This window comes from Numenius arquata, chromosome 8, assembly GCF_964106895.1.
Source record: "Numenius arquata chromosome 8, bNumArq3.hap1.1, whole genome shotgun sequence".
In the NCBI taxonomy this organism is placed as follows: Eukaryota; Metazoa; Chordata; class Aves; order Charadriiformes; family Scolopacidae; genus Numenius; species Numenius arquata.
The window spans coordinates 36537229-36561797 of NC_133583.1; the positions used below are offsets into that span (position 1 = coordinate 36537229).

Consider the following 24569-nt stretch of genomic DNA (forward strand, 5'->3'; position numbering starts at 1 on the left):
CTGCAGGCTGAATATCTGGGGAGAAGGGAAGGGGGGAAAAGTAATGCCCTAAGCATAAACGTTATAAGGAAGTCTTAAATTAATCTAAAGTATTTCATTTTTCACTATTACACTAGCTTTACTTCAAGATATGTGAGCCCCTTTTCAGAGATTCAATTGTCTTGCGTTCACCGTAACAAAGCTTAATGACTGACCAACAAACCCATAATTGCTTTTTATATAAACAACTTTCTTAAACCATCATTAATAACTTCCTTTTTGATAACAACATCCTGCAATTCTTTATAGTTCCCAGGAAAGCAACTGGTAAATAATTCAACTTCTATTCATCTGTTAGCCACCTGGGATGTGATGATTGTGGGAGGAAAACAAAAAGGTGGAGTTTATTTTTAATAAAAAAAAAAATTTTATAGTCTTATTTTTGTGTGTGTATATACATATAAAAAATAAATAAACGCTACATTGGAGAATATTGACATATATAATAACAATGTGACTTTTGAACTTTGACAGCTAAACTAAAGCCATTTAATACATCTTAATGTTGTGTAAAATCCAGTTCTGCCCTTTACTGCTTATGTTGGAGATGAGTGTTGTGAAATAGCATTGTGTGTAAGTGCTAGCCAGGCTGTACAATATAGGTAGTGCTTCCTGGGTTTTATATACTTAATTTTAAAAATTGGTTGCTGAGCTGCCATTGCTATATAAAATGTACTTTTCTTGTGTTTTCCTATTTTCCTTTGTGCTTTATAGAACATGTTGTGTTTTCTTGGAGGGGATGTTTTTTGCTATGGAAGTAACTATAAATGGGTATGTTTTCTATGTAATTTTCTTGTCTTCCTGGTAAAAAAGGGAACAGATGGCCTTTCTTGGACTTTCATAAAAGGAAGTGCTATACAAAGAAAGTAGGTATTTTGCAGACAGTACAGAATCTGCTGTGGTACTATGTCATAATTTATTTTATTTTTTTTTTCAATAACTTACAGAACAAAGAAACCCAGATCCTGGTGTCGTATCAAGTCCCAGCAGAAGTCTTGTGATAGAAATCATATAATCTTTTACAAATGACTGCAAGATATTTAATAGGAGAGACGGAAAAGAAAGAAAAATGCTTTAATGAACAGATGAGCAGGTAACCATTAGCATTATGTGTGAATTTCAAAGAAATTGTACATCTGTGTTTACAATCAATCTCTTCATCTTTTAAGTATTTTAATCACTGTAGAAATAGCTATCCTTTCTTTGTGCTGAATCTACTTACATAACATATTTTTTTATTTGGCTCTTTATGTGCATCCAATGTATATACGGGATTCAAAGAGACTAAGGCACAATAAGGAACCATGAAAGCAAAGGTGAATGTAGATGTAAGAACAATGGAAGTAAGATGTTAGCCTTACTAGGTGTGAAATTATAATAATGAAATCTTCTGTGCAAAAGAAAAGCTGTCGTAGGTAAGATGGGTCTGAGTTGTTGGTAATGCTAAGGTGAGACTGCTATTATTTTAATTCAAAGAAGTCATTTGCCTTCACCAATCCATCTATTTTTTTAAGGGTTGATCTGCCTTATCTGAGGTCAGGCTTGTTGCTCTGCTAACAGAATTATTTTCCTGATTGGTTAAAAGGTAGAAATTAAGGTAAATGTAGAAGTGTAGGCTAAGACTGGGAACAGACATTAGATCTGCTAAAATCACAAAGAGTTTTCCTCCTTATGAGTTGGGCTGCTGGAATCAGGGCCGTGGGGGTGCTCTGCTAACTGTGGTAGGACTGTTCATTGCAACCTCCTCTTAGGTGCAGGAGGGCAGCATTCAAGGCAGGGTATCAGTCCTTGTTGGAACACAACTTGCAATTAGCTCTTTTGGTTTAACACAAATATGGAGCTAGGAAATAGGTCTTAACTAAGAAATACCTGACAAAGGTGTTATATACATTCTTTAGAGTTACAGCATCTGAATTCATTTAAACTCAGAAGCGAGACACATTTAATTTGATATATAGTGATTTAACTATTTTAACTGTTACATCGGTAATCTTCCAGCTGTGACAGGGTAAATGCCAATGAGCACCTTCTTGAAAAGAACAAAATTTTTTGTAACCTTCACTTATTTGTTATCTTGGCTGCATCATTTATGCTATGGAATTATCATTAGATTAACAGGTATTTTTACAAGGATTTGCTAGACCAAGTTTTCATTTTTCAGTCAGTGTCCTAAAGATAATTTGAAGGCTTTTCTTTTGGCCTAAAACAGAATGCACCAGATGAACCCCGCTGTTTTCTATGTAATTTATTCTGTTCCTTGTATGCATAAGAAAAAGATGTCATATAGAAAAGGATGGGACCATGAAAAAGAACAGAGAGAACTTGCTGTCATAGTATTTTTAAATTGGAATAAGAAATGTAGTTCTAGAAAAATGACAGTTCACCTGAGCAGCAGGAGTTCAAAGAAAGAATGGGTGAAATTCAAGTGAGAATGAGCATGTGGAGGTTTTTGTTTTAAACACTTTCTGGTGAATGGTTTTATTCTGTCAAGTCATAGCATGACTGATCATGCCTAGGAGCAAGTATAAAATATTGCTGACTGTATTTGTTGATGATGACAGATCTGTTTCCCTATAGGTGTCTTAATCTACTTTAAAAAAAAATAATTGCCATATGTGAGGTTGATATTCTGCAACATGATTAAAAACATGTTTTATAAGCAAATGCATTTATTTCTAAAACATCTACAATTTGATAAATGACTTTACATCTGTTGGCTTGTCTGCTTTTGGTACCTGCCCATATATATGACTGTTTCATATATTAATGACTTTTTGAGAAAAGCTTAGCTCCAGGAATTTTTCTATTTACATTGAATTTGCCTTCAGGGAATTTATTTGGAAGTAGAATTGAGAAGAAAGAACACCTTTCATGCACCAAATTACCAAGTAAAATAATTTCCCTCAAAGAACATTTATTCCCTGAATACTAAAGCATCCACAGGCTACCTCTAGGTATAGGCAAAGTAGGTAGCTGCTGAGCAGGCTACATGGGCCATGGTGGTATTGCTGCTTATTCTACATAGCTAGATCCTTGAAGGCTGGTGCTGCTTGTGCATCTCAATATATCAGGATGTGCAGAAAGGTGGTCATTGCTGAAGCGCAAGGGCAATATTCTCCTGTTTTTCCACCCTGAAACCAGCAACTCCTACCTTCATTTGTCCTGACCCTGTATTTTCTGATATATCGTTTCTTCAGCTGTCTGAGGCTGTTGCCCTTCCCTTATCCCCACTAACTGTCATCACTTCTTTTCGCATGAGGAGCTCTGTCATGGATTCTTGGGCGATTCAGTGCTGCCTTTTCTTGCCTTTTCACTGTCTCTTTGTAACCAGTGCACATGCTTCTTGTCAGGAAAAGAATGGATTACTTTAAGATATGATAACTGGTCATCTGGAAGTCTAATCAACATGAGTAAGAGGACAGGACCCAATGAAGTAATTGAGGCCTCTATCAGCTAACGTAGATGACTGATAAATTACTCATAGAAGTAATTCTGTTGATTTTTGTGGTTAGAGACACTATTTTGTGGGAATGGCCACTGCCTTTTTGTCACAGAGTATAAGCATTATTAGTCTGTACAATCTGTATTTTATGTAGGCCTTATGCAAACTATCCTGCTTATTTGAGTGTGGAGAGGTTCACAAACAGTATATATTGTTTAACAACAGAATTCATGCAAGAACAGAGTTTTTGGGTTGATAACTGAGCTATTACTGTTGCATGAAACATGCTCCATTATCTTTTACCTTTGTTCCTGGTACAGACATATATTAATTCATATAGGGAAACATGGTCATCTAACAATTAAGTACAATAAAATAGGTTGTAATGATTCATGTCTGAGTTAAAATAAGTCACAGTATTGTTCATAGTACCTGATAAAGCAGCGTATCCAACATACTGATGCTGAAGACCCTGCCAGCAGCAAAGGGCAGTCGAAACATAAATGCCAAATTAGATCCCTTCTCCCGCTCTTTCTGTTAAGGAATTGAAAAATAGAAGATACATTTTAGTGCTGGTGTTGGAAGGACTATAATAAAAACATCAAATTGATATTAACTTGAAAGAGGTCAAAAGTGTAAAATCACTTTACTCTGAATATAGTTTCTTTCTACAAATACGTAGCATCTTTGTTGAGTACTTAGAATTTTTCAGGTTGAAAGATTTTGTTTAATGCATATGTTGTTTCAATCATCACATCTCAAATTGCATGGGCATATTCTACCAGATCATTTTAAAAGTGACCAAGGGATTTCAACTGTGCTTAGAGCAAAGCTCTTGTTATTCCTGCTCCAGTTCCTTGGTGCTGACAGTGGACTCTCATTCAGGTCCAGAAAAGTCTACTAGAACAGTTACATGAAACATGAACACAATCTCATGTAAAAGAAATGGTATTTCAGTGAATGTGAGGATCTGAGATGAGATCAGACATGGACTGAGGTAGAAACTTCTTGCTCTCATGCTTCTGGGGAAGGGATGCAGAAAAAGATAATTATATTTATGCCTTTTCCTTATCATATCTCGCTTGCAGAGGAGTCACACCATAACATGTTTCCTATTCCTTCAGTTATTGGAGAGCAAAAGTACAGGTTGGTAGTGATTTTATTATTTTTGAAGAAGAGAGGAAATATCAAGCTTTCTATTCAGAGATGTCACAAAGAATAAGAGGTGTTCTTAAAGCACAGAAATTTTACACGTCTTGCAATTGAGACACTTGCATCCGCCACGTATATACAGTAGTACATGCTGGGGAATGACTGGCTGGCACGTAAACTTTTCAATTTATTTCCCTCTTTTATACGTCAATTTATATTTGTATCAAATCCTTTTTAAGGTTCTTTATCATGGTTTTATCTTTTTACTATTTCTAAATAAATACCTATTGTTTCACAGCAGTTAATTCTACAATACCAATAACAAAGTACCAACCCCAAACTAACCTGAGGCCCTGTTTTGGTCACTCTGGCAGTGGTTGAAAGAGATCTAGGGCACATCTTGATTTAATGTATTATCCTCTGATATAGACAGTAATATGGAAACTGCCATGATAGGCTGTAACTGTTGTGTACAAACAATGCAAAGTGTCTGTAATTAACCTACAAGGATAAGGGGGAGGGGTTGTGGGGGGGAAGGTGGGGGTCATGCAAGAACATATAAAGGTGATAGAGTTAGTAGCTTATTACAGGCAACCGTCAGTGCACTGTTAGTTTTGGTAAATGTTGGTTGTTGCCCAAGTCAGACATAAGACTAATCAGGAATCTAGGAATGGAAACCTCCTTACAGTTTTTTTCTTGACATTTTTCTTGATTTTGCATTGCATCCCAATGCAAAAGGGATTTTGCATTGATAACATTTCACCCCTGGAAGAGCTTAAAACATTTTGGACTATTTGTTCTTAATTGCTTCTGTTCTACCTTTTTGGTAAGAACAGATTCATTTTCTGTTGTTGATCTGGAACAGCTTTCTAAAAACCTGCCAGTTCAACAGCAAAATATGTATGCTAATTATTTATTTATTTTTAGAATTGTCTTTTTAGAATTTATTTTTAGAATGTAAATCATTAGAGATCCATCTAAAATAAGACTTACACCAATTAAGAGGTACCAATCTTTTGTTAATAATCCATATATCATTACTGCTTGCTATTATTTTATGTTACTTCAAATCTGCATAAAACCTGAACAATACTAAAAAAAAATGAAGGCAGTATGCCCTATCTTTATTTGAAGTGAAAAAAAAGCAGCCTGGCTTTGTGTATATCATTGTAAATATACTGGGACATCCCAGATAGACTTCTGCTCACCTAACATGTATATGCTTATACCTATGGAAGACACAATATCACAGTATTGGTTTGATTAAAAAATATAGGAGTTTCCACATATTTTAAAACGATCGTTTAAAGGTTTAGAATTTTTATCCTTCAGTTAACACCTGCAATATTTACTTGGAAAATAAAAAAAAAAATCATAGAAAAATAAAGTGTGAATCTTATCTAAGACTTTCTAAACCCTTTCTCTCTTGAGAGAGTGGTTACCTCATTTCTTCTTATCTAAGAAAAATGAGGAACATAAGTTTTAAGTTTAGACCATGGGTGGTTTGTTTTTCCTTTTCTCTGTTGTATAAGGGCCATTGCTTTCTCCTATGTCAGTGCTAAGTTTGGTGTTCAGATTTATTTATCTCTAAAATGAGGAAAGTTGCAGCTGCAACAACAGATGGACTTTTGATTTGCGTATCATTCTTCTGCAGTCCATTAGGTTGAAAAGTCAATTTTTGCATGTGTGTTTCAGTGGTACATGAAGGCAGCTTGCCTGTTTTAGTCTTTATGAAAATGAGGTGCTTAATGCAGAAATAACAATCAACTGTACGTTTGACTGCATTAGATAATTTTTACTTGAGTTTTTAATTGCCTTTCATTTTGCATGAGGGAGTTTTGAAACATCAAATGAACTACAGCACCACCTGTGAAGTTCTCCCTGCAAATGTTAAGATTAAATGAGTGGGAAATATCAACAGCAGGCAACTTCAACAGCAATGAAGAAAATGTTCTTTCTTTAAGATAATTTATCTACCTCTATTTCAGCATAGCATAGTTTGGAAAGGAAGTTAATTAACTGTCTAGTTTCCAACCTGTATTCACAACTTTACATTTCTACAATAAATTAATAAAGATAGGGAAGTTATAATATTTCTAATGATTTCCAGAACCTTTGCTGGAAAAATGAGGGAGCCAATGTAAAGCAAGTTAGAGAACCGAGATAAGAACCCTCACTTCACTGCATCGAGGTAGACAGGCTACAGTCCGTGGAGTATTCCAGAAGCCACTGCAGACACGACATACTGAGAAAGCTGTCACTATTCTGCTGTCGGATATAGTACACCAAGGAACTAAGTTAGGTTGGAACATAGTCTTGAAAGGCGCTATCCAGCTGTTGGCACATGTTGCCCTGAATAAACTGGCAATGCACAATTCCAGCTAGTTCCAACTTATTCTTCCTGATGTTACCATTGAGGGAAGGAGTGCTAAAATGGAGGAACCATGGGTGCGAACCTTAATGGATAGTGGGAGTGGCATAATCCAAATGAAGACGTGCCTCCCACTGCAAACTGCTCCTCTTTGTCTAACAACTTTTATCTAGCTTCCTCACAGTTCTCCATTCTATGCACGTATCAGAATACCACCTAGATAGGATTGGGCCATCGTTCTATTTCAGGCAAAGGTCAACAAATCACAAAAGATCACCCAGATATTTATATCTTGTGGTCGAAATGTAAGCATGATACTCAACTGAGTAAAAGATAGGATTCATATTAGAAGTCAATCTCATCTAGACAGGTTGAATTTTGCAGAATTTAATTCATGTGTAAGAAATTTGGAGCTGCCTGTGAAGATAAGCTTGTGTGAAAAGGCAGTTTTCCATTAAATATATGTTACAATTAACTATGTGAATGTTATATAGTAAATACTGAAATATCTGAAATCCCCAATATCTAAGAAATTTACCCTACAGCTAGGAAATGGAAATTATATGCTAGTTCTGTGTAATGATATTGATTTTAGCATGAATTCAAATTTCCTAAGATATCTAAGATATCTGAGGTGAAGAGATTGGGAGGCTACATGAGAGAACCCAGCAATAATATCTGCTGAGAAAAAGAGCTGACTGGAGTGAAAGTCTTCTCTTCTTGAAGACTGGCACAGTGATATTTATTTGTCTTAGTCTCATAAACTCAGAAAATGGCCTGAAAGATCATGAAGGTGATACTGTAAGTTTTGTGGACTGCAGCGGTAGATGGGTCAGATCACCAACGAAGGTCTGTGAAAAAGAGGATTGTCCTTGAATTTACCAAGTAAAACAGATGCACAATGTTATTTTGTATGCTCCCATCTAATGTTTCAGCAATAGTATTTTGGACAGGCAAAGTAAATTAAACTTATCTCCATCTGGCCTCCCTGTTCCACAGCTTGAAAATGCCATCACGTGCACTAGAATGTATAGAAGATGAACGTATTACCTAGCATTTAAGTAGTGTTACTACCCTTATTGTCACTAGGACTGCCCTTTAACAGAGAATGATTGCTGTTAAAAAATGGTTTGCATTGGAAGGGACCTTAAAGATCATCTAAAGACCTTCTGCTACAGCCTTCCACTAGACCGGGTTACTCAAAGCCCCATCCAACCTGGCCTTAAACACTTCCAGGGATAGAGCTTTCACAACCTCTCTGGGCAACCTGTTCCAGTGTCTCACCACCCTCACACTAAAGAATTTCTTCCTCATATCTAATCTAAATCTACCCTCTTTCAGTTTAAAACCGTTACCCTTCATCCTGTCACTATACTCCCTGATAAAGAGTCCCTCCCCATCTTTCCTGTAGGCCCCCTTTAAGTACTGGAAGGCTGCTGTAAGGTCTTCCCAGGGCCGCCTCTTTTCCAGGCTGAACAACCCCAGCTCTCAGCCTGTCTTCATAGGTGCTCCAGGCCTCTGTTCTCAAACTGTCACAGTAATGCAAACTCCATACAGATACGTGGAATATAGAATATGTAATTATAGTGCCTATAAAGAATGTGTAATTACAGTGCCTTTAAAGTGAATTGGAAAAAAAAGTGCATAAGTTGTGTTTAGTCAATTAAAATATTTTCCACATTAATTGCCTGTGGCAGCCTCTTGGGAAACCGCATTAACTCTGAATATTCTGTTATCCAAAAATAGTTGATTTTCCTTGAGCAAATTCTGTGTTCACCTCTGTCCAGAGGGTTGGTGGGTTAATATTATATTGCAAAGTGATGGAACTCAAATCTAACTTCGTTCTTAAATGAGGGTAGAATTTGAAAAAATTAATCTTTTACATTAGCTCTGCAACCATAAAATAATTTCACTGTTTCCCCTTGTTTTGAAAGCATTGTTACAAAATCAGAAAAAGTGTTAAAATTATAACATTTAAATTGGGGATGGAGAGAGGCAAATCTTCTTACCTTTTCTAATTTGGATAGAGCAAGAGAATAGCAGTCTTTGGCTCTGAACTGCATGAATCTCATATTGGCTGGGTGAGTTAGTTCTGTAATAATACTTAGGCTTGAGAACAACCTGTATTTTAAAAGAATGTAACAGTTATACCTCTAATTATAACAATTCACTAATGTTAGGCTCTACATAATGCTATAGCTTGTGCTCATGACCATGTTTTTAATGAAGTGCCTGAAACCTGTGGTGTTTTTTGGCACAAAGAAATGCTGGTATAATAGCAGAGGAAGCTACCAAAATTCTCTGTAGAATTCACAAAGCAGCAAACATACATTCAAAGGTTGAGCTTATAAAACATTGTAATGCTAGAAAGGAACCACTTAATTTCATTAACAGAGAATTTATGTTATAATTTCTAAAATGACACAAATCTGCAGGAAACAACAAAAAATGCAAAACTATATAGCCTGCGCTTAGTATCTGGTTGCATGTAAGCTACCATTTTATTAGAGCAGGCTTATGTACTGTTTCAATTTGATTTTATTTTTTTTTTTAGTTCTATTTGTATGCTCTGTGTCCATAGACTGAACAACATAGATGAAAATAGACACTTCTTGGAAGTTGCTGAGAAAATCATAGAATCATAGAATTGCATGCTTATGTATACTTATGTTCTCACTTTGAAATACTTACATGCACAAAATATTTATAAGTTAACACTAATTCAGGCTTCCAATAACAAAAATAGTGAATAAAGTTTAACTCTGACTGGCTGAATTACACAGATTTTCATGAAACAGAATAAAGAGCCCCTCCCCAGCCTTCAGGGCTCTAAGAACTGGAAAGAAATTTGTAGTTTATGCTATGCAAATGCTAAACAACTTGGAATATTTGAGTATCCCCTCTACAGATTAGTGTCAGAAAATGAGATGTGCGTTTGTAATCTGCTCTGCTGACCCTGAAAGTACTTATTTACATGTAACAATAGATAATTGTAGTACTAATGACATCATTAATGTGTCTTCTGTTTCATTCAGATAAAAATTAAAGTGGTGTTCTTGAAAGCTGAATTTAGTAAGTTAGTGTCAAATGGAATCCAATGTACCTTTTTGCAAGTCTTCAGTCTCTTTCCCTCACTTTTGTAAGGAAACTGAAATGGCTTTCACTTCACTGAAATGGCAATTCAAGCAGAGCCTAAGAAATGTATGTCAAAACTATCTGCCAGTACATGTTAAGGTCATGTTATTGCAATACAGTTTCCATGTTCTGAACATATGATCATGTGATGTAGAATGGCTAGCCACTGTCATGTTAGCAGTTATCATGTCCCTGTGAATAATCAAGTATTAAATGTCACTATGTAAGGGAAAATGGACTTGGAAAACTGGGTGAGAATATGAATCAGTTAACAACGACTATTTGTGTGTACTGTAGTTTGAAAGGCATTGTGCATGCTCAGGAATTTCTGTACCTTTTTAACTCTTACAGTCAGACTTTGATACAAACTCTGAGTGGTGCAGTATTGTTACACAAAGTCTACTTATGTCCTACTAAAGACTAAGTGCTTAGAGAATGGAGTCTACATACATATATTAAATACATGATAATCACATCCTCGAGATACAACTGTGGTACATCTTCATTTGTATGCTGTGTGTTATAAAAACCTGTGAATTGCTCATGAAAATTGAAAAAAATCCTGGCAATATCACACTTCTAGGTATGAACTTGTATTTATTAAGTAGCTTAATAAATGTGTTAAAGTTCTGAGAAAGGAGAATAAATTTCCTCTGCGTTAATTCTGTATTGTGTAGCATAGAATTACTTAAGCTTCTGCTGGGTGGAAATTTTCTTGTATTGCTCTATTAAAAAATAGGCAATATTTGAAACTCACAATATAACATTCAGAACTAAGAGTAACAGCCATTAAAAGCTGATGATAGAATATACACAACTGCAGGTTACTAGGTTTCTGTTAAAGATGGGTTTAGTTTATCACAAAGATATGAAAACTTTAGGAAATAATTTTCAAATCTGGTATTTGTAAAATTTGTATTCTACTTATGAGTTGCCTTTTAGAGGAAATAGGGGAAATGACTTTCCAGGTAGTCATGGCCAGATTGCCTCTTGCCCCGGGTGTGAAGCACACTGCCCGCAAGCTTTCAGCACCGCAGCAGGCTACTTCTGTGCAGAGATCCCTCTTTTCTGTCCCATTCTGGTAAAAAAGGACTGTGTGGGGTGGAAAAAAGCCCTAATCGGCCCGATGGAAGACATGGGTTGCTGTTGAACTGGTATTTGAGAATCAGGCAAGCAAGAGATACATTTAGTCCTTTTCCCGAACCAAAAAGATAAACCAAGAAAACAATGTAACGACTCATTTGGTTTATCTAAAAATTGCTGCTTACTATTAGGTATCAGCTGAACTATTGACTTATTAGGAGTACTGCTGTCAATGTGCTTCTTGCAGTATTTGTAACATAGCCTTCAAGATGTTAACTAACAAAAACTTAAGAGCAGGGGCTCCCAAACACCAGCATTTAAACCCACTAATTAATAGAAAGCAAGAGTAAATCTAAACACTCCTTCTAGTACAGACCTACTGTCTGAGGAAACACACTGTTTTTCTGAGGTGGACTTCTAGCTGTCAATAGGGACTCAATCGTTGGCTTCATATTTCACATTAAAAAGTGAAAAACGTCTCTAGGACACAGTCCAAAACTAGTAATTTCTCCTTGTACTTTTAAACTATGCTAACTTCTTCTTTCCCATCCAAAGGATTAAATATTTCCTTTCTTAATCAGTGTGAGCATTTGAGTCACTCTTCTTTACTCCTTGTAACTATAATTAAGTCAGATAAGATAGTGTTGTATCACAGTTTTAGTCGGTAGGGAACAGTTTCTAGCCTTAAAGCTGCTAATAACCCTGCCGTTGTAAACAATGTATCTGTTTCTAATGTGTGTGGGGGACACGCTCTTCTGGAAAAACAAGATTATTAAATTATGTAAATCAGGGAATAATGTCAGAACAGGTATATAAGAACTGGCAACCTAGGCCAAAGAGTACTGCAGCACATTTACATCACCTTTTCAGGCCTATCCACAACCCTTAATGAGGTCAACTGATCTGAGTCAACCAAATCAGTGAGGTTTAGATTAGCCTGTATCTTCTGAACGATTTCACTTGGTAAGACTTAAAGGGAATCTTCTTCATTGACATGATATCTTTGAGAACAGCATATATGAGCAGAACTCCAGTGGTTTAAAATCCTTCTTTAACGCTACAGTTTGTGTTAAGAGCTGTTGTTCTCCATCGTGTCCAGCTTCTTTATTAGTTTCTAATATTATTAGCTGTTATTAAGTAATGAAAAACCTTTAAAGATATTTTTAAAATTAATTAAAAAACTATTTACCTTGGTGCAATTAATGCAGTTTACTCTGTAGAACAGGAAACTGCCACTACCTTATGACTCTTCCCAGAGCTTACTTATTTCTACAACTTTTACGTAATATAAAAATGAAATGAAATTATTGTACGTGTTCTAGGGAAAAGAATTAGAAAAAAATTATACAACACACTACTTACAAAAGTTTACAAAGTTTTCTGAAAAAGTATTGTTCAGTCTTAAACCACGATATTTATTCTGATTTCTTTTGGTATTTGTAAAAAATATCATGTCTTAATATTAAACTGAACCAGATACGTAGTTCATACATGAGTTAAAGCTGCCATCTAGTTGTAAGCATCATGCAAGACAACTGAATAATTATATAATAAGTTCTAGTTGGATACCTATGGTACATAGGGTACTAATATGATCGTTTTTTTTTTTTTTGTAGTATTTTAAAAAGTAGAACTATGCAGAAACAACACAACTATGGGAAAAATCAATTACTTTGTAAGTTTTATTTTTTTATTCAACTCATTTTTCTGTTCTATATTGGGGGTTAAAATGTATTTCTGAAAAATTTAAGTGATGTATGTCAAAACCTGAGTGAGATACCCCAGCACAATACGGTCAAGAGTAGACTTGAATGATGCACAGATTAAGTTCAATTACATTTTCTAAATTAAAGTTAGGTGTGGCTATGAAACACACACCTGTGCTAGTACTGGGTACAAATTCAAAAACTCAAAGTTTGAAAAAGGTAGAACGAAAATTTCTTGTACAATGTAAATTTTGCTTCTTTTGAGCACATGCAGAAATGTTATCAGCATTTAACTGTATTCTCATACATGGTTGAATTAAAAAAAAAATCTCCATTGAAATACTTGTGCTCTAATGAGCTTGGTTTTCTAAAACACTGGCAGATTCAAAAGACTTTTGCTATGCACCTCTCTCCAGTCTTATGTGGAAGGCCTGACAGAAAAAGGCAGCAATATTGAATGATACTGAATCTTCTAGGGAAGGACTTAATTTTGTCTAGGTCTTATTAGAATGAACAACAGAAGTGCAAACCTTAGTGCATCAGGTAGACATTTCTTACTTGACTTTGTAGTGTGTTTTGTTTTGTGTGGGTTTTTTTTTAAGCAAATAAGAACTTTTTTCACAGTTTAAAAGGACATGTAACTTTTGGTACTTGCTGAATCAAGTTATTTAACACAAAGTGAGGCTTTAATCAGTAGAGGTTCTCAAATGAACAGGAAATCTCAGTGTGTTTAACTGTATCACAGTACTGCTTTCTCAGCCTCTTTACTACACTGATAATTTTTTCACTCTGTATTCAGTTTTTTCTTCATGACTCTTAGAATGTTGTTGTCATATGTAATTTTGCATACATGTGCCTGAAAACCTAATTTTTTGTTCAAAACTAAAGATTTGAAATGTGAGCACTTACTACTAACTTCATAGTGATGCATTGCTTACCTTTTAGGATTAGAAGGATTTGCTTTTCATACTGGCTTTAGCATTCCTGTGAAAGACTGTTGCATTCGGGAAAAATTTCTTTTCTCAACTACCTTTGGTCCTAAGTCTTCAAGAGTAGCTTTCTTTTCCTTCCTGTAAACCTGACAGTTGACTTTTAAAATGATCATCCAGTTTTGGGATGCATAGAATTTCATCTGAGATTTCAGGAGAATACCTCAGGATTCTGAGTGTATTGCTAAGCAAGGTGGGAAAAAGTTTCCCCACATAAGACACAAATTCATAAAAGAGAAAACTTAAGTAGAAGAAGGAAAAAAATAATCTTTTATCTGAGTACAAAAGGCATTAAGTATTTCATAATTAAAAAGGATGTATAGACAGATTGCAAATATGCCTTACCTAAAGAGTGTTTGAACATTTACAATAGTCTTAGCATCTGCCATGTAGTCTTCCTCGGCACTCATTGTACTTTCTTTGTCGACCACCACCATATTAGCTGCAAAGGTGACCCCACATCTTAATAAGTCATCTAGGCTTTTGTGAAGAGAAAGAGGGAGAAAGAAACAAGCGACTTAAATATGGAACACTTAAAAGATTAGGGATGGTTGGAACTTGCAGATCACAGGGTGAGTTGCTGGTTCCCTTCATCTCCATGTACATATCATAATGTCTAATATATTCTCATCAAGTATATAATCTCAATTAATTGATAGAATATGAATACTTGTTTTCCTTGAAGTCATACAGAATGCACTTCAGTAGGTTGTTACAGTCCCTCTCCTTTTGCTAAAATGATAAATTTATTTCAACTTTTTAAAATAAGCCTTTAACGTTTACTTGGAAAGACAGGATGTCCTTACATGCTGCAACAACTTGCTTCATTGTAGATACTTTTGGCAATAAAAAGACCCAAATAAATGCTTTAGGTTGCTCTTTCCCACAAATATATTTCAGTTTCAAAATGCTAATAAATGTTCTACCAGGACATCCAATAAATTACTTTTTTAGGTTAATCTATGAGTTGGGAGTGTTCTCATAATGCTTTTAGGAGCAGCTGTACATCAGTAAAACACTGCACTCTGCTAGACAGTATTTCTTGTGAAGCCTGACCATAGAAAACACTCAGAGAACTGAGTTACAGTTCTCATCAAGCTTCTTATAGCTTTGTTCCCAACATGAAGCATGTTTTAGTTGTTTTAACAATATTTTCCACAGAAACAAATAACTTTTCAAAAAGTTTAGAAAGGGCTTTTCTGTAATGATAAAGACTGCTAGGAACCTAGCAATGTTTAAGTGAAAATAAGAAGAAAGGGTGAATTTCATGGTTTCCAAGGGAGATTGGAAAACTAAATTTTTGCATTCTTTGTCATTAAAATTGCTTCTCATTTAGCAATCTATAATATTAATTAAGTCTTAAGTATCCTGATACAGTTTTTCTTTTCAGTAATGACCTTTTCAGGGTCCTAAGTTGATGTAACCTATTATAAATTCTTTTTGAAATTTTGGGTAAGCAAACCTGTACAAATTTGTGATTATTTATTTTACATCTTATACATATTCTTCCAAAACAAATACATAATATAATTCTTTTTGAAACTCTGCAATATCACCAGTGGTTGACTACAGCAAAAGAAAGGCTGTACTTTGTATGATCTATACTAGCAACTTCAGTGCACAAGTAGGACTATGAACTTTGAATAATTTTTATTTCCGTGTGTTCAGTCTTTCAATTGATCCTTGAAAATAGCAGCATATTCTGAAGTAGTCAGATTTTCTGCATTTCAATGTTTCATAAGCTCAACAGCTATTCTTACTTTAGCAGTTACATACAGCTAATTTGTGGAGAATTTAAAAAATACTAATTTAGAAGTATTGTAATTCTAGTTCTCAGGTAGTTCTAGCGACAAGTTTCTTAATACTGAATAGATTTCTTCACAAGTGAAATCTCTTCAGTTATAGATCTCAAATGATTTATACCTGAAGCCTGTAGGACAGATATTTACTACTTGCTGACATAATTTGATGAAGTTCATCCCAACTATGAATTTTGGTAAAGCTATTTTTCTGCAGGCCATCCACTTCTAACAAAAACGAGCGGTAAATGAGAATAATTTTTTAGAGGTTTTCTCTCTAAGATGATGATGTTTCATGCCAGGTGACCAAATGACAAATATTAGGTACTCAAAGGTAGTAGGTGGCACTTTGGGAATTTATTCTATACCATTAAATAAGAAAGGAAACTTTGCATATTTGACACTGTAGTTCTTAGCTAAAGATGATCAACTTCTATTAATTGTACAGGATTTGAGAACATGTTTAGGAAAACATAGGGAATAAGTATGAACTATATTTTTTAAAGTATTGTTATTGATGGAAACATGTCAAAAAACCCCACCCTATGAAATACAATTGGTTATTGCACCAGGAATTAAAGCAATTGTATTGTCATAAAAGATGCAGAAGTTCATGCTAGTATTACTGTAAACTGTAGAATTCTGTATAATCACTTATTTCAAAGACCACAAACTTTTTTTTTTTTTTAATGCACTCAGTTCTAAAAACAACAAAAAATCTTCAGGGAGGGATTCGGTGATTTCCTTTTTGAAATAAACTTGGTAAATTTAATTGAGGTTTCATTTTTCATGTTAATAAAAACAGGTTAACCTATTTGGGTTATTAATTACTTTGGACACTTTGAGAATTCAATTATTCTGTTGATATGAATTCTTTTTATAATTGTTGTGGAATTAAAAGCTAAGAAAGTTGTAGGTATTAACAACCCAAGACACTTTTTTGGTCTAGAGGAAGAAATGTAGAAAGTGAAAAACATTTCTGTAGATTCTTTGCAAATCTCATGACTGTGGTATCACCAAGGTAAATCTGTAGCTGTATCACTACTATAAGTAGTTTTAAAGCCCTTGTTACAACAGGTTGAGATGGAGAAATGTTGGCTTGAGAATTCTCATTGAAATACTGGGTTCTGTTAATTCAGGACAGGAGATAAATTTTTGATTTCTAGCTAGGGAATGAGTATTATGGGTTTGTAGCCCCAACTCAGTTTAGCTATGAAGTGAAGCAAACCATATTCTTCTTTAAATTGACACTCAACACACGGGAGTTTGCTAAAAGCTGATGAGCCCTTGCTCTTGTTTCTGCCTGATTTTTACATTAAATCTATGTTGCTAAACCTAGACATGCAAATATATATGAGCAAAGGTGAAGACAGAAATGTAGGAGTAGGTGATATTTTAAGTAGCAGATGATGAAGACTGTTGGACGCATTCGAGATTGTCAACATTCTGTTGCTATCTTTACAAAACCCTAGTCAGTAAACCCAAACAAATTGTAACTAATTATAGAATGACAGTAGAATCAGGGCTATAATCTGGCAATTTGTAGAAACATATTAATGCACCTAATTAAGTCTTAATCTTGTGTTGTTGAAGATATTAACCTGTGTTCCATGACACAATTTTCACTAATGATATCCTCTATAAGGCAGAAAATTGAAATCCCAAATTATAGCACACAGACACAAACCATGCATGCAAAAAGATCATCTTCAAATACAACACACACTTAAACATGCAATGACGATACACACAACAAACCACTGAGCACTACAATGTTAAGTTTTCTAACAGTTATTTCACCTACTTGTCGATAGAGCCCACCATGTAGTAAACCATTGGAAACCAACAGATTGCATCCAGAAAATGCATATCTGGCCTAAGCAGCAGATGGGATTACAAAATGAAACACAATATCACAACAGCAGCATCTCTTCTAAAATATTTCAATAAACTGGTAGCTTTTTTTTTAAAAAAAATAACTTTTTTAAACTTTGGCAGTATATCACTTTAAACAGGAAATAGGTTTGCAGAAAGCTGTGAATCAACAGTTTGCTGTGATCATAAAGGATGATCAGAATTAACATGCTTATATTAATAAATGCACCTCTTAAATCAGAAATTTTATGGCACAGTAGAATTCCAAATATAAGAATGAATGACTGATGTCAAAGACACACTACCAAGTTATACTCCAATGCATGACTTGGGAGTATTTAAACAGGAAGAATTTTTAAGTTAAATGTGAAGTGAGAACCCAATCATCATTTGTTTTTTTGTGCCAACAGCTCCATTCAAGTCAATGAGAGAATCATAGATGAAACCTTATTTTTAAAATGGAATGTAAAATTAAGATACTGTGTTTTATTGCATTGTTTCTTTAATAATAAATTTTACTGTATTTCTTCTTACATACTAAGAAACATTGGAAATGTTAAAATACGTGTGATGTGCAGATATCAGAATAAGCATACTATAATAAATTGCCTTGATAAATAAAGAAAATAGGAATATAACAACGTGGCATAGATATATTCAACAAAGGTGGCTCAATTCCTAAGTCCAATGAAATAAATTACAAAATTCCAATTGACTTGAATGGCAGCCTGAATTACACCTCATGCATGTATGGAAAGCATGCTGGCTTTTCAGCTTCTGTAGTCCCATGAATGTTGGCCTTTCAGAGGAGTCACTGCAAATGCTGTGTAGAGAGAGACAACACTAAGGGTATTAGTTTAATTAGCAACCATAGCTTTTACTTTATGCTAATAAAAAGTGGGTTTAGCCATAAAATGCCACAACAGCATTAAAATATGTGAAATCAGGCACTATGCTGGAAAAGAGAACAAGCACTAGAGGGCACTGTATGTTCACATCTTTAAAAGTCACAAATCAGAAGTTCTTTATCCTAATTTAGGCTTTTACCAATTTGTATAATTCACTTCATGCCACAATATGTACATAAAAAAGCTTCTGTTTTGCAAACACAGGTGTATACAGCTTCACTAAAGAGCTGTCCAAGGCAACAGCGGGACACTTCACAGCAGGCCTTTGTATAATAAATCGCTTAAACTAGAACATATATAAGCAAAGGGTAGTGCCAGCCTGCAATCAGAACCTGTAAGAAATTTCTGCTGCTGTCATTTCTTTGAGTCATATTTGGATCTAATTTTCTGTATACGGCTAACTTCCATTTCTGTGTCTTCCAAGTTGGGATTTTTTAAGTACTTGAGCAGTACCGAAGTGTTGCAAAAAACCCCCCAAAGTCTCTTTCGTTCATTGTCAGAGTATAAATGAGTCAGTCTTGCCAGATAAGAATTGCTTTTAAATTTTGAACAGGTAATGAAAGAAAGGCTAACAATTCCAGTGATCTCCAGACAGATGTGGTAGTAACAACAATACTGCAGGTTTTAATTTTCCTCCATGGCTTTATATAATTGTACACAAAGTTGGGGGGAGGGGAAGGGGAGGGTGTCCTACTGGCTTAAAGAACTGTTTATCTTAGAGTCTAAAATTAAGTTCTGTTAAGTAGGTTAGTGTTGTCTGAACTGCTGTCATGTGGCTGTGACACTGTTATACAATGTTTATGAAGTTATTTAATTTTAGCAGTAATATTCACATTATTTTGGGTATTTTTAAGAAATACTTAGCTGAAACACTGGCCATGAAGAATAAGGATATTTAAATTTACTATGGCCATTTACAGTCAGTAAAATGTCAATTTTGTATATGACAGTGAAAATAGGGCATTATTTCTTGTCACCAACTTTTCTCAAAGATAAATGTGCCATAATGTTTTTGATTTTAAGTTGGCCATGTGAAGAGTGATCATCTATTGAAGTAATGATAAAATGAATTTAAAATGTATTACAAAAAAAAAAAAAAAAAATTAAAATCTACTTACGGGTTATCCAGAAGTAATACAATGGGATTTAGTTCTTTCTTTGGTCGGTAATAAGCTCTGAGTGGAACAATAAAGTTATATAAGCCATTTCCAGCAGTTTCTGCTGCAACTATAATCAATTTATTTTTGAATCCATAGGCTTTGGCATCTTCGTAGTAGTTATGTTGGCATCCCTAAAATCAAAATAAGAAACAAGTTTAGTGGATGTGAATAAAGAGATTTAGCTGTGACATTAAAGGTTTTTACCATTGGAAATAGAGAGTTGTATTGGATGACCTGATATAGACCTGATCAGACATAAAAAAAGCTTGGTGACAAAAAGGATGAGAAACCATATTATAGCTTAGCAAGTGCTGAACAAACTCATCTCTAAGTAGAAACCAGAATTTAACTCTGTTCAGATGCAAATGAGAATGCCATTTTATCCAGTAACAGAAACTCCCTTTACCTTATCTAGTCTAAGACAACAGAAGGGTACTTTTTCATGCAGAAGATGACAAAATGTGGGAGAGCTTCCGATATATGGAGAGTAAGGAGGATAGCCTTTGGCATACCTAGGAGAATAGAACAAACACTTTTCAGTATAGCAAATTACTGAAACATAGTTAACTATACAACTATTTTATGGGGTGTTTATACCTATGTCCAAGTTTTGCAGTTATCTGTAGACTAGCAGAGTCGAGTACATGAAATGAATTATGTTTAATAAGGATTAAAGGAATATATTTTGTAACTTCGACCAATTCCATACAATTTAGTGGAAGCCATCGTGCTTTTGGGGACTAAAGGAATTTTGCTTGTGTTTTTTTTGTATAGGCCTCTTTGAAAATGGATTATAGTGTGCTGTCCTACTCTTTCGAATGCAGGTACTGGAAACTTAGACAGAAGGAAAAAAGCGAAGGAAAGAAAATAGAAATAATTGTCATACTTCTGCTCTTCCTTCTCCCTTTTTCTTTCAAACACTTATCAAGAATGAATGAGGTCATTACCTTCTTGCTTTAATAACATACTTTCAACATGGCTGGAACAGATTTTAAATGGTAAATCCACTTCTGGATAAGATGAAATTTCTAATTCACCTTATTTTTTAATATGAGGCCTTTTAAATCCTGGTTTTTCAGTCTGTAGATCTAAGATGACTTGTTCTATTATTTTTTTAATTTAAGTTTTATGGTCTTCCCTGGGGCTTCTCAGGCTTGCCACCGTTGGAGATGGGAAACTGTGCTAGGTGAGCCACTGGCATAATTGTGTATTTCAGTTTTAATGTCCCTGTCAGTAATTCCAGTAAATATAACTGCTTATCTGCATGGCAGTTACAGGATTGAATCTTCTGGTTTTATCTTAGTAATGTATCATTACTTTCAGGAACATGCGAACAAGCATTTTAAATTAGATGTAATCATTTTGTTTCATACTGCTTCTTTTGTCATTCCTACATTTTGAAGTCAGACACGTGGTCCCAGCATTCAACAAGCCTGTTGAATGATCTGATTATCACTGCATTCTTGGGACAGAAGTACTTATCTGTTTACAAATTAATTGACTCCTGTCTTTATAACTATAGAATGTAAGAAAAACAGTCATAAAAAATGCTATTAAAAAAATTGCAATACAAAACTAGATCTTTATAACTGAGTATAGGAAATCTCCAGCAAATGGAGGAGTTAGTCTGGTGGGGTTTTTTTACTTCAATATTGTAACCATTTACATGGTTACCATTTACATACCATTTACATTTTATCTTTTCAAGTTATGTTCTTTATTTTATATTTAATATACATACTCTAAGCCTGCAGAGACTTCATCATCTGATGGGGTAGTTTCATCTTCTGACTGGTCGCTTAGCAGGTCACACGTCTGAAGCGAGGATGAGTCTGCAACTTCCAAAACGGGTGCTATACTGGGCCGTCTGCCCTCTTTACCTCCCTCAGAAGGAAGAGCTAGTGTAGGTCCACTGGACGTTCGGCATCCTGTATCTTGTAAATCAATAGCCACTGTCCCTGAAGTAGCAGTGAAAGCATTTTCTCAATGTGGTTGTCAAAACATTTAAAGGAGATTCTGATATTTAGTGGGGATTACCTGATTACACAGCCAAAGACTGAAAGGAATGCTATATTGATTGTGTTTATTACATTAAAATATAACAAATATTTAAACTATACCTGAGGAAGCCTTTTCCTTCAAAGTAGCACTTTTGCTGACCATTAACATAATTTTCTTGTTAACTACCTTTTTAAAATCATACTTTATATAATTAATCCATATTTACATGCATCAACAGCCCGTAGGTTTTTATTGAGCAAGGGCGTTTTTTTAAAGGTTATGAAAACTTACTACAAACAATGAGCTATGAATGACAAAGAAATTACCCACGTGATTTTCCCAGTTGTTTTGCTTTGCCTACGTTTTATTACTACTTTTTTATATAACATTCTTAAGTGGTTTAATTCCATATCATCAAGTAAAAGAAAAACATAATCAAATTCCGTTGGTTTTGTTTGGTGTTTTTTTTGAAAATACAAGGACAAGTGTGTAATGTTTTATCTTTCCAAACACTATTACAATTTCTTATATATTAATTTAAATTACAATTTTAGGAATACACTGTTAAGACCTTTAAAATGCACTACTCAATGAATAAGAATATGTTGTGAGGTTGATTTTTTTTTTTTTACTTACCCATGCTGGCTATTATACTGTGTACAGGTAACCTAGAAGCTCCATGATAAGATAACTTTGATTCGTGTTTTTTTCTATGCTTTTCTTGCTTCTTAAAAGCAGAATTCTCTTCTTTGGTGATATTTATATAAAAGCATATATCTGTAGAACTCATGATATATCGAGGACCTGGATTCAGCAAAATGTTTTTGTTATCTTCCTTTCTAACACCAATCAGACAGACTCCAAACCTTGATTAGAAAAGGAAAGGCATGGTTCATTTTGCATAGTCCTGTATATACTAGAATTTCCACTGTCAAAAATGAACCTCCAGTATATTGTTATATTTTGCAGATTTTTGGATGACAAATATGTCTGAAAAATGTTATCTACTAAATAGGCCACTTCTGATCAAGCAGATTTTATGAGCTTATGAATCCCTATTCTTCTAATGCTGTTCCAGCTGATTATTTTTTTTTCTATCAGATGAATAGTCCCTTCTGGGAAAATATTAGTAGAAGGATGGATATATAATAATATATAATATGAAAAAGTATTCATCTTGTTAAACTGTTCCATAATTCATATGTAATGGAAACCATTTTCAGAATTCATTTTTGCAATTCATTTCTAGAAATGTATTTGATTAGTGATAGAAAATAAGAATAAATAAATAAGCCCCCCCCCAAATCTTTCTCTCACTTATTAAATATGACAATAAACTCAGTGTTCAGGGTTTGATATATGTCCATCTTGTTAAATATATATGAATATACATGATTTCTGTTCAGTTTGTACATTCACCTCACAGAGCAGCACTGAATAAATGATGCATGATCTGGAACCTAAAAAAGGTATGTTAACATCTAACAGAAAAAATATGATTTTATTTTGAACAACCACCAAAATATAGCATGTACCAACTTTAAATTGAACATTTTGCATAAAATGAACACTCCACAAAGGAAGCCAGATTTCCAGCTGACTCCTAAATAAATAATAAAAAAAATACACTAACATCCTCCCACCCACCCTTTTCTAGATTGTTTTGGACATGGAAAGGGACTGGTGCTTTCATGTAACTTCTCTAAGGTACAATTTTTTTCTGGTTGTCAGGCTTATCCCAAATATCCTTTATATTCCATTCTCCCAGACTGAGCTGGCCTATATAGAACCAACATGAGCTTTTACCTGACCAGCTTTAATTTACAGAAAAATTAGTGGCCAGATATTTAAACCCAGAAACAGAGTAATGTGTAATATTGCACCTCTGAATGCAGAACTATTAATTATTGTTTTGAACTTTTAATTGTTGATAGGAAAATAAACATACTTTTTATGTGCATGGAAAGAAGCATATGTGAAGCTTTTCCCCTCGTACTCAGCAAAAAAAGTACTTTCTTCCAGGTTAATATGATACACTTCATTACCAGAGCATCTCCCATACATTTTCTGCCATTGTTCTGATGATTGCTGACTCTCCCTGAAACATGTACAGATAAAAAGAATAATTTAAAACTTAATGTAAAATTCTTATTGATCAGAGCAGTATTTCATGGCAACAGAAACCACAAATGTTACTAGAAAGGTCCCATAGGCTAATCTGAAAGAAATATTTGAGATCAAAGCTTGGTAATACTGTTAAGTAGAGAGATTGTTTTAATGAATTAAAAAGCATTTTCTGCTAAGTAATAGGCATATTAGATTATGTGCTTTTACATTGGGAGAGGTATAGCCAAATTACTTAAATTCACACCATAGTGAGTAGATTCACTGAAATTTAAAGATGACAGGTGAAACCAACAGCATACTCGTTCTATTCATAAAGGCAGGCTCTTCGGATGCTCCACGGCAGATTGTCTGGTTCCTGCTTGAAGTAGGTAAAGAATCGTTGAAAATAACTTATGTAGGAAAGACCCATTTGGCTTTGGTTACTTTATCTGTAAGAAAGATTTTTTTTTTTCTGCATTTGTTTATCGGTTATCTTCAGCATTTACTCTATGGACATCTTTGATTGTTGTGCCTTGTATACTATGACAAGTATATACCTTCTTTTCTCTAGTAGAAGAAAATAAATTATTACTTTAGCCATATTAAGCTTATCATCCTTTACTATATGCAGCTAAAGTTCTTTATCCAAACAGACTGTTAGGGGAAATGTTCCAAACCTCAGCTAACACCACAACTTGCAGACTTGGGGCTTCTGTGAACTTCTTAGTTTATTAAGTTTCACGTGGAAACAAGGTTCTGTCCACATATATATATGATATATATGTTTTTATATATGCATATAG

General features: G+C 34.4%; 1 protein-coding gene across 3 annotated transcripts in view; it reads right to left on the reverse strand.

Annotated features, from left to right (window-relative positions):
• KCNT2 (potassium sodium-activated channel subfamily T member 2) overlaps window positions 1-24569 on the reverse strand; it is a 156036-nt gene that overhangs the window by 15543 nt on the left and 115924 nt on the right. Inside the window, exons 15-24 of one of the 3 annotated variants that reach the window (XM_074152411.1) lie at window positions 23609-23758; window positions 22297-22526; window positions 21401-21617; window positions 20066-20171; window positions 19618-19790; window positions 17521-17592; window positions 14263-14397; window positions 9014-9125; window positions 3914-4015; window positions 985-1068 (exon numbers count right to left, since the gene is read on the reverse strand). In XM_074152411.1, the coding sequence (XP_074008512.1) occupies window positions 985-1068; window positions 3914-4015; window positions 9014-9125; window positions 14263-14397; window positions 17521-17592; window positions 19618-19790; window positions 20066-20171; window positions 21401-21617; window positions 22297-22526; window positions 23609-23758 (1381 nt within the window). The remainder of the gene's footprint in view (window positions 1-984; window positions 1069-3913; window positions 4016-9013; window positions 9126-14262; window positions 14398-17520; window positions 17593-19617; window positions 19791-20065; window positions 20172-21400; window positions 21618-22296; window positions 22527-23608; window positions 23759-24569) is intronic. The other 2 variants (XM_074152412.1, XM_074152413.1) reach the window with 2 other exon arrangements.